The sequence below is a fragment of the Psammomys obesus genome, unplaced genomic scaffold (genome assembly GCF_907164565.1).
Source record: "Psammomys obesus unplaced genomic scaffold, mPsaObe1.curated_primary_1811, whole genome shotgun sequence".
Taxonomy (NCBI): domain Eukaryota; kingdom Metazoa; phylum Chordata; class Mammalia; order Rodentia; family Muridae; genus Psammomys; species Psammomys obesus.
This window is the reverse complement of record NW_026590511.1, coordinates 1679730-1690458: the sequence shown is the minus strand read 5'-3', so window position 1 is coordinate 1690458 and position 10729 is coordinate 1679730. Positions and strand designations below refer to the sequence as shown.

Genomic DNA, 10729 nt, shown 5'->3' with positions numbered 1-10729 from the left:
CCCCACACACACACACACACCCCACACACACCCCACACACACTCCACGGCTCTGGAGCCCAGCCACCCATGTCCTTCTCATCTCGGGGACAGCGCCTACTCAGGTCCCCAAGGGCCAGGAGGGAATGGCCAGAGACTGCCCGGAACCAGCCACAGGCTGGGACAGCGGGGTCCCCACAGCGGAGAAGGGGTGGAGCTGGGTGAGGCAGCAGGACAGGGGAGAGCCTCGGACCTGGGACTCGCTGGGGGAAGGTGCAGCTTGCAGGCCGGAGGGCCCCCCTTCAAACGCCTCAGCCTACATAGAAGGCGGGCACTGTGGCCTCCCGGAACCCACCCTGGGGAGACCTAGACAGGGGGTGTCTGGGGCTCACCGGCCAGACGCCCAGCCCAGTCAGGGCTCAGTGAGACCCTACCTCCAAATAAGTGGGCAGGGCTGGAGAGAACGCTCAGCGGTTAGAGCACCCCCTGCTCTTGCTAAGGACCCGGGTTTAAGTCCCAGCACCCACAGAGCGGCTCACAACCCCCTGTGACTCCAGCTCCAGGAGACCTGTCGTCTCTTCTGTCCTCCTGGGCACCAGGTACAAAGATGGAGAACAGACAGACACACATGCCGGTAAACACACACACACACACACACACACAAAATAAAATAAAAATAACTTTACAAATAAGGAAGGGCATAGAAGTATGCTACTCCCAGACTCGGGGGGCAGAGGCGAGCTAGCCTGGTCTAGACAGTTGAGAGCGAGGCCAGCCAGGGTGCACAGGAAGACCGCGGAAGACAGCCGACATGGACCTCTGGCCTCCTCACCACACAAAGGATAGCTCTTCTCCTTTCCCAACAACGGGGGGGGGGGGGCACAAGGTCACACCCCGGCTCCCCGAGTCTGATCTCAGTGCCCTGGTGGTCACATGGTGGGCTCAGCATGACAGGGTCACGCTGAAAGGATTCCGCGGCCAGGCCGGGTCACCGGGGCAAAGCCGTCTTGTGATTCCCCATCCAGAGGCCTAAACTCACCTTAGCCAGGACACTTTCGGAGGAGGAATCTCCTGGCAGGGCTGAGCTGGGGCCAGGCCGGGAGGAGGGAGGAGGGAGGAGGGGGAGGGAGGAGGAAGGGGGAGGTGGGTGAGTCCCTTTTCCTGGCCCCATGAGAGCCAGTCTCAATGTCAGGGTCAAGCCAGGGGACACAAACTCGGAGGGATATTTTTAGGGATAGAAAGGTGTGACTGGAGAGGAGGGGGAGGAGGGGGAGGGAGGAGGGGAGGCAGACAAGGGTGTGGGGGAGAAGGTGGCTGCTGTCCCTCTGTCCCTCCAGCTCGTGACTTTTTTAGGCAAAAGGCTACTGAAGCTATTTGCAGCTTAGGGAACAGGTGCTCACCCCGATGCTTGCAGGGCCTCCTCCCCCGGGGCGGCCTCCAGGCTGCCCTAAGCTATAAAGGCCGTACAGCCTGGTCAATGAAGCCGGGACTACTCGGAGGAGCACACTGCGGGCCACAAGCAGCTGCAGCGTGGCCACCTCAGGACCAGTCCCCGCTGCCAGGCCCCAGCATGAAGCTCATCGTGGGTATCGGAGGGTGAGCCCCGGGGCCGGGGAGGGGAGAGGTCCAGAGACACTGGGCAGCATCGCCAGCTGCCCGTGCTCTGAGCACTTGGGACAGTTGGCTCGAGGGACATGGGACTTGTCATGGGACATGCCACAGAGGGCACAAGGGACTGTCCGCTGGGGACTTAAAAACCCGCAGGAAGAGCTGGGTCCGGTGGCGCACCCCTTTAATCCCAGCACTCAGGGAGGCAGAGGCAGGCGGATCTCTGAGTCCCAGGCCAGCCTGGGCTACACAGAGAAACCCTGTCCCGGGGTTTGGGGAGCAGCTGCGCGGACTGAATAACGCGAGTGTCACTCTGAACAAGGAACACTGTTGTACTTTGCTCTGGAAGCGTGTGTGAACCAGGGCCCCGGGCATTCACCTCGGCGCTGGGCTTGGGGCCTCGCCCTCTTCACCTTGATTTGGAGCAGCTGTCATGCAGGGTTGCTCTGAACTCACTCTGTAGCACAGGCTGGCCCAGAAGTGAGGATCCTCCCGTCTTAGCCACTAGCTGGGGTGACCAGCGTGCGCCTCCATGCCCGAGACAAGCGTTTTCTAAGGATTCCCACGAGCAGCCGTGCTCGCCACCACCTCCACCAAGCCCGCTCGGGCGGAGAACGACGTCCCCGGGCTCCAGGATGGCTGAGGGCGACCTGAGTGTCCACCTCAGTCACCCCGGAGACCAGCACCATGCCCTACTGCCCCGGTGTCCGAGGCAAGAGCTCCACCCTGACCACGCCCCCAGCCCCTCACTGGGGGATTCTAGGCGGGCCTCCACCCTGACCACGCCCCCAGCCCCCACGCCCCAGACACACAGGAGATCCTGGGGAGGGGCTCTTCCTGACCACGCCCCTCGCCCGGTTTTCACTTGGTTCTGGGACCGGGCTTCACCAAGTTGCCCAGGCTGCCTCTGAACTCCTGTCCAATCTGCCTTCCCAGACTGGGCATTTGGCTCTTCGCCACCAGGCCCCGTTCGTTGGGCAGATTTAGGGAAACATTGCTTAGGCCAGCAGGATGGCTCCGCGGTGGAAGCTCCTGCTTCGGAGCCTGATGGCCCGAGGTCAATGCCCAGGACCCACGCTGGTGGGAGGAGACTGGATCTCTGTAGGCACGCGCACACGGACATGCACACACGTACACACAAGGAAAGGCGCGCACACACGCGCGCGCGCACACACACACACACACACGCACGCACACGCACACACACACGCACACACGTCACCCACCTGGGCCAGGCTGCTTAGGAGCACGGGACCGGCCCCTCTGTGGCCTCACTCACGGTCCCTTCCAGCGTGACCAACGGTGGAAAGACCACCCTGACCAACAGCCTCCACAAGGCGCTGCCCAACTGCTGCGTGATCCACCAGGATGACTTCTTCAAGGTGGGGACGGGGCCGGGGAGCGGGGGGCCGGGCGGCCCCCCGGCCTCGGGGCCCCGTGCGGGGAACCCCAGGCTGATGGAGGGCGGGGTGGCGCGGGCCCACGAGGCACGAGGGGATTGCTTCTCACCCGTGACCCCTCGTGCCGCTGCTTTCCCTCCTGCGCCATGGGCTCCGAGGGGAAGAGTGACCTCCAGGGCACTCGGGGCCCCGGAGCCCCCTCCCCGGGCTCGCCGTGGGGTCACCCCGGAGGGACGAGGTCCCCGGGGGGGGGCGCAGGTGTGAGCTGGGGGTCCTGTGTTTCAGCCCCAGGACCAAATAGCAGTCGGGGAGGACGGCTTCAAACAGTGGGACGGTAAGAGCGGCCCCGCCCCCGCCCCCGCCCCCGCCGCGCCCCTTGGCGCGGGGTACCCCCCCCCGCTCTGAACCCCGATGTCCGTCCCGCCAGTGCTGGAGTCCCTGGACATGGAGGCCATGCTCAGCACGGTGCGCGCCTGGACGGAGGATCCGCGCAAGTTCGCGCGCGCCCACGGCGTCCGCCTGCGCCCCGGGGCCGCGGACAGCCACGTGCTCCTCCTGGAGGGCTTCCTGCTCTACAGCTACAAGTGAGCGCCGCCCCGGGCCCGGGCACCCGGAGGGGTACCGGGCGGCCTCGGGGGCGCGGGGGCGCGGGAGCGCGGGGGCGCGGGAGCGCGGGAGCGCGGGGTGGGGACCGGGCGGCCTCGGGGGCGCGGGGGTGCGGGGTGGAAACCAGGGCAGCCTCGGGGGCGCGGGGGCGCGGGGTGGGGACCGGGGCGACCTCGGGGGCGCGGGAGGGGGCCGAGGGGGTGGCCTTGGGGCGCGGGGTGGCCGCGGGGGCGCGGGGGCGCGGGGTGGCGACCGGGGTGGCCTCAGGGGCGCGGGAGGGGGCGAGGGGGTGGCCTCGGGGGGGGGGGGGGGGGGGGGACCGGGGTGGCCTCGGGGGCGCGGGGAGGCCGCTGACCGCGCCCCCGCTCCTCCCCCCGGCCAGGCCCCTGCTGGACTTGTACAATCAACGCTATTTCTTGACGGTCCCATATGAGGAGTGCAAGCGGAGGAGAAGGTGGGCTGCCGCGGGCCCCGGGGGGTGGGCAGGCTCGTCCGTGCCCCCTGCTCTGACGCCCACACCCACGCTCCCCAGACAGACAGCCCGCCTAGCGGCGTGAGTGACCCCCGTCTGCGGTGCCCGGCTCTGCCCTGAGCGCCAGGGCCCCTCGACGGGCCCGTCGCCCCCTTCTCTCCGCAGCAGCCGCAGGTACACGGTCCCTGACCCCCCCGGCCTCTTCGACGGTCACGTGTGGCCCATGTACCAGAAGTACAAGCGGGAGATGGAGCGGGACGGAGTGGACGTGGGTAGGAGCCGGGAGCGGGCCCTGCGGGGGCGCCTGGAAGTCCCTCTGGGTCTCACCCCAGTCTCGCCGGCTGCTCCCCCCGGCGCCACCGCCCTCCCCCCGCCGCCCGGCGTGACCAGGCCTCTCCCGGGTTCAGTCTATCTAGATGGCACGAAGTCCCGTGAGGAGCTCTTCCATCAAGTCCTAGAGGGTGTTCAGAACAGACTGCTCAACGCGCGCTAGCGGAGCCCAGGCAGGACAGCCGCGGGCCACCTTCCGGCGGGGCGGCCGGGCGGTCTGTGCGTAGGAGGAGGTGTGGGCGGGGACAGCCGGAGACTTTGTAGCGACTCTGCATTAAAGGGAACCCTGTTTTTTAACCCCTGTGCACTGCGTGGTCTCTGTGAGTGGGTGAGTGGGAGACAGCCTCTGGGGATGATGCCAAAAGCCACGCACGTTGTCAGCCTTCACTTCTCCCTAACGTTCTCGATGTACCTCAGTTTCCCCAAGAGACGTTTCCCATGAACTCAGCTAAGAGAAAAACCACCTCCCCCAATGTGGACAGGCACAAGGCCTGTAGGACCCGAGGGCACGCGGCAAGGGGTGTGTCCGGCTCTGTCTGAGAAGGTTGGAATTATAGAGAGCTCCGGAGGGAGTCCTGAGAACGGCGTCTCTATCACCCCAGCCGCCCTCTACCCGGTTCTAGGACCCAGTTCTCATGCTGAAAGGTTATTTAAAATTTCCCATGGTAGCCCAGGTAACGCACACGCCTCGCCACGGAACCTAGCACGTGTCCTCTCCCACCACCAGACGCCTCCCGAGCTGTGCCTCATGTGACGTTTTATTACTTGTGTCCACTTCATGAAAGGAGAAACTTAGGCTCAGAGCATCTCGTTGGTGCTAGAAAGGGGGGGGGGGGGTTTTCCAGATATTCCATTCTTTTGTCTGAGGGCGACACCTCATGGCCATCTGTGGAATTGCAATGACAGAATCCTATTTAGGTATAGGGAAAAAACTATAATGGTACAAGGGTGGATGGATGGATGGATGGATGTTTGGTGGATGGATGGGTGAGTGGGTGGATGGATGGATGGATGGATGGGTGGGTAGGTGGGTGGGTGGATGGATGGATGGATGGGTGGGTGTATGGGTGGGTGGATGGATGGGTGGATGGATGGATGGATGGATGGGTGGGTGGGTGGATGGATGGATGGATGGGTGGGTGGGTGGATGGCTTGAGTGTTGGCTACATAGCAAGTCTGAGGCCTCCTTGGCTTCATGAGACTTTGAAAATAAAGTAACATAAAATAATAAAATAAATTATTATTTTTCTCATTCCCCCCTTTTTTGAGACTGGGTTTCTCTGTGAAGTCCTAGCTGTCCTGGACTTGCTTTGTAGACTAGGCTGGTCTGGAACTCAAAGATCTGCCTGTCTCTGCCTCCCAGGTGCTGGAATTAGAGATGTGTACCACGATCCGGCTTTTGGATTCCATTTTCTAGCCCATGAACTGAACTTACAGACTTCCAACGTAAGGGCGTTTTGCTTCGCTTTGTGTGGGGGCGGGGGCCACTGTAGCTCAGATTGGGCTGGGACTCCTGTGCACATTTCCATTTCCCTCTTCACCCACCCAGTATCCGTGAGACCCGCCTCCCGCTGTGACAGGTGTGGGGCTTCCTCACACTGCAGGTATGGAGATGAAGATGACCCCAGGCTGCGGAGGTCATGTGACCGACATGGGCGGGAAGGGTTGTAGCACAGCAGCAGCAGGGATGGGGCGAAGCTGAGACCCAGAGCTGCAGCAGCTGTCACCAGCCCTCGGCCTCTGTCCCAGGCACGCTCTGTGGCCGATCATCTGCTCCCTTCCCCCGAAATAGTTCATCATGGGACAGGGACATAGGAGAGGTGGCTTCGGGGCAGCCAGCATCCTGCCTGGCCACTCAGACGCCCTGGACATGAACTGGGGGAGGCGGAGGGGCTGGAGGGGTGGCTCAGTGGTTATAACACTGGCTGCTCCTGCAAAGGACTGGGATTCAGTCCTCAGCACCCACATGGTGGCTCCCAACCATTTCTAACTAAAGCTCCAGGAGGGCCTCTGTGGGTACCGCGCACAGACAAAAATTCGGGCAAAATGTCTATACACACAATGGGGAAAAACTGAAAAGGAATAAATTGGGGGCTAGCAAGAGGGCTCAGCAGGCAGAGGGGCTTGCTGCCGAGCCTCCAGACCCTCGCGGTGGAAGGAGAGAAGCCTTCCTACACGATATCATCTGACCTCACACATGCCTGTTCATGCACACATGTGAAAACACACAGGCACACACACAGGAACATACATGCACACACAAGCGTGTGCGCACACACACCTAATACAAACGTTTTGAACGCTGAGACCAGTGTCGGTCACTGGCTTGCTCGGGCTCCCCAGAACATCCCGTGTCCTCAGGGCTCCCCTGCCCTCCGCTCAATGGTGGGGGGGGGGGGCTGCATCTTGAGGTTTGGCTTGCTGCTTGTCTCTACTGTGCACTGCTGCCTGCCAGGCCTTCCTCAGACCCTGGCGTCCTTGGGAAAAGCCCCTCACAGCCTCTCCAGAGTGAGAGAGAGTCCCAGGGACAGCCGCCTACCCCCAGCTTGTCCCGTCACCCACTCAGACAGAGCCAAGCTCCCCACAAACACTCCAGATGTCACCAGAGTCCCTGAGGGGGTGGGACAGTCGGGCAGGCTCGGACACCCTGGTGTCGCAGCCCAGAGGGACAGTGAGTGCACAGCTGAGGATACCGAGGCTCAGGCGACACAGACCTTGTCCAAGGCTGGAGAGGTAGCTCAGAGGTTAAGAGCACTGGCTGACCTTCCAGAGGTCCTGAGTTCAAGTCCCAGCAGCCACACGGTGGTTCACAACCATCTATAGTGAGATCTGGTGCCTTCCTCTGGCCTGAAGGCACACACACAGGTACAATGCTGTATAAATAATAAATAAATAAATCTTTAAAAAAAAAAAAAGTGCGCTCAGGCTGGGCATTCTGACACATGGCTACCACACAGAGGGGACGCAGGAGGATCAAAATCTCAAGGCCATCCTTGGCTATATAATGAGGCTAGCCTGGGTTACATGAGACCCTGTCTGGGGAAAAAAAAAAAGCCTCGGGTTGGTGGTTGTGTCCTGCAGATCCTGGGTGATGCCTGGGGGTGTATCACATTTGGCTGTCACATTTCGGGAGCTCCAGGTGGAATCAGGGTGACTCAGCCCCCTCCAGAGCCCAGGAGGCCCCACAGGGAACGCTCAGCCAGACATCTCCACAGAATGAGCTCAAGGTTCCTTGGTTTCCAGTTAGGGTCACTGCTGACCAGGACACTCACAAGCCAGGAGGCAGAGCCTCGTGGCTGTGGGACCTGGCCATGCATAAGGTCCCCTGGCTGGTCGGATAGCCCGTCTCCAACTCTGGTCTCTCGAGAGTGCCTGAATTTACTTCAGTCCTGGGGATTCAAACTCAGGTCCTCACAGGTATTAAGCAAAGACTTTATCCACCGACCCAGCTTCCCAGCTCTTCCTGATGACTCTCCTAGTAAGAAGAGCCATGTGCCCTGACCCACCACCCAGCCCTGGGACGTCACCCCACCAAAGCCCACACCTCCCACGTCCTAAGAACCACAGAGAGGCCGAGGTGGCCTGGTGAGGACCCGGAGGTGTGTGACGGGCGTCCTGCCAGTGCCCGCCACCCTCACACCTGTCACTGACATCAGTCAGCAGAGCTCTCAGTCAGCACTTACACCCAGAGCCACACCGGGGCCAACACCGCCACCAGCAAAGGGCACTGCCCTCCAGACGTCAGCTCCACAGGGCAGGAAGGGGGCATCCTCGGAGCTGAGTGGAGGACCCGCCAGAGCCGGAGGGGAGGGGACAGAAGCGGGCAGAGGCCGCCAGCTCCGGGTGTCCCCAGCTCGCCCATCCCGCCCCCCTTCCCAGAACCACCCAGCGACTCTAGAGACTTCGAGTTGTCCGGGACAGGAACAGCTCGTCTCGTCTCCTCTCCTCTCTAGCCACCAGTCTACTGCAAGGGGTCAGAGGTGAAGTTGGGGGACCCACCTGGGGGTCCCATCTATGCATGTGGGACAGCTGGGGTGTTGGGGTGCACTCCTTTGATCCCATTGCTTGGGAGGCAGAGCCAAGAGGATCTGAGTTCAAGGCCAGCCTGGACATAGCATGTTCCAGGACAGCCAGGGCCACAGAGACCTTGTCTCAAAACAAAACCAACCAACAACAACAAAAACAAAGGGAATAAAGGTGGCTTTAAATTACGAGAGTCCCAGGAGCTGCACACCCCGGGCAGGACTGGGACTGGGGACAAAGAGGGTCCCCTCCTCGGGCCCCCGGCTGCTCACCACCCACTCCAAGACACACATGCACTCTCGGGGTCGCTTGGATGGGATGGGGTGTCCCTGGCTCTGTACCGTTGGACGTCACCTCCTCCTTCCACCCATTGTCCCAGAAGCCTGTGGGACCATCAGGGTCTGTGTTTCGTTCATCCTTCTTTTTAACACAATTCTTTGACTTTTTGGGGTCAGCACGGCCGCATGAAGGCTGCGTGAGGGCCCAGGAGGGGAGATGGTTGGCGTACTTACTTTTGTTTAAGGTCTCAGGGGATGAAGGAGCCGCTGGGGGCTGGCAGGCTTGGCTTTATAGCCACAGCGCCGGCTTCCTGCCAGGTTATTAATAGTGAGGGAACGTCTTGCCCGAGTATGGTCAAGACCTGAGCAGCCGCGGACGTGGCTGGGCTGCGCGTGTGCTGGGAACACCTGTTCCTGCTTGTGACGGGCGGGGGAGGGCATGACGGCAGCATGGCGCACAGCGATGCCCTCTGACCTACAAGAGGCTAATGCCCTGGGCGGGATGTGTGCATCCCCAAACCACAAATAGAGCTCGTTGTGGTGACACTGGCCCGCCATTCCGGCCCTCGGGAGGGGGAGGCAGTACAGTACGCCGAGCGCGAGGCCAGCCTGGGCTCTGTGGACCTCCAAGTGAGACCCTGTCTCAAAACCAAAAACAAGCTGGGCGCAGTGGCCCACGCCTACGCTCTGAGACCGAGAGAGGGAGGCAGGCGCATCTCTGAGTTCCGGCCAGGCCAGCCTGGTCTACAAAGCGAGTCCAGATCAGTGAAGGCTACACAGAGAAACCCTGTCTCACAACAAAAACAATCGTCTAATTGAGACTGAACTCTTAGGCCCTTTGCCTCCAAGTCTCCCGCCTCTATGGAGCCCATAACTTGGGGTGCTTGGTTACCAGCTTGAGAGGCTCAGGGACTCACTGGCCCCTGGGGAAGGGGGTTTAAGGCACCTCACACGGGTTTGTCAGGAGCGGGCCAGACCCTGAGGCACGGGCATGCCTGTTGTCGGCTTTACCCGAAGCCGGGAGACAATCTAACGGTGTAAGAGTGAAACCCTGGTACAGAAACAATATCCTGGTGCGCACACTTGGAGCTGCCGTAGCTGCCATGCCCCCCCCCCCCCCATCCATCCTGAACATCGCTGTTCTGGAACATTCCCTGTTTGTCTGCAGCAAAACTTAGCTAACAGAGCGTGTCAAAGAAGGCTCCATTTCTGGGTCCTCCGTTACCGCATGTTCACATTTTGGGGAAAAAACAAAAAAACAAAAACAAAACACGTTGTAAGAAATGACTGTGAATGGGGCCTACGGTAACCACATTAACTTTTATTTTTGATTTTTTGAGACAGGGTTTCTCTGTGTGGCCCTGGCTGTCCTGGAACTCACTGCACACCAGGCTGGCCTCGAACTCACAGAGAGCGACCTGTCTCTACCTTGCCAGGCATGTGCCATCACACCTGGCTTCGTAAACATTTAGAAAGTTTATTTCCGCCCATGGATGGCGGAAAGCGCCAGAGCCTCGAATCTGGACCTAGATGTGGTTGCGAGGCCATGGGGTGTAAGCCTGGAACCAGTCCTCCGAGGCGCAGCCGGCCAGGGTTCCGTCGACGGCTCTCTGCTGCCACCCCGCGGCGGCCCTGCACACGGCAGCGTACACGGAACCGTAGCTGCTCTAGCGACGGGTGGCGGCGGCCGGAGCCTGGGACAGCCCGTTCCCGCCCGCTCTGCAGAACCAGCTGGAGGGACATCAGGCAGGACTCAGCTGAGGGGCCCTGACTGCTCCAGGGGCAGGAGGACATCCCAAACTGCCTCAAGCAATCCCCCTGTCTCAGCCTCTACGAGCTAGGACAGTGTCCTGCGGGCACCGCTACCCCCTGCGGTGCGTCCTGTTCAGGGCTGTGCTGTCCGGGGACCCACAGAGCTGCATGCACTGTGCGTGTGTGAACTCTGCGGTGCGGCACAGGCATGATCGGGGGTGGGGGTCGTGGGCCTGGAGATGGAGGGGGCCGCCCGCCCGCCCCGTGGAACACTCGCGGCAG

General features: G+C 61.5%; 1 protein-coding gene across 1 annotated transcript; it reads left to right on the top strand.

Moving 5' to 3' along the window:
* Positions 1-1548: 1548 nt before the first annotated feature.
* On the top strand, positions 1549-4557 carry Nmrk2 (nicotinamide riboside kinase 2). Its single transcript, XM_055607663.1, has 7 exons — positions 1549-1574; positions 2878-2968; positions 3272-3320; positions 3414-3570; positions 3975-4046; positions 4230-4336; positions 4472-4557. The coding sequence occupies exons 1-7, from the start codon at positions 1549-1551 to the stop codon at positions 4555-4557; spliced, it is 588 nt and encodes a 195-aa protein (XP_055463638.1).
* Positions 4558-10729: the final 6172 nt, after the last annotated feature.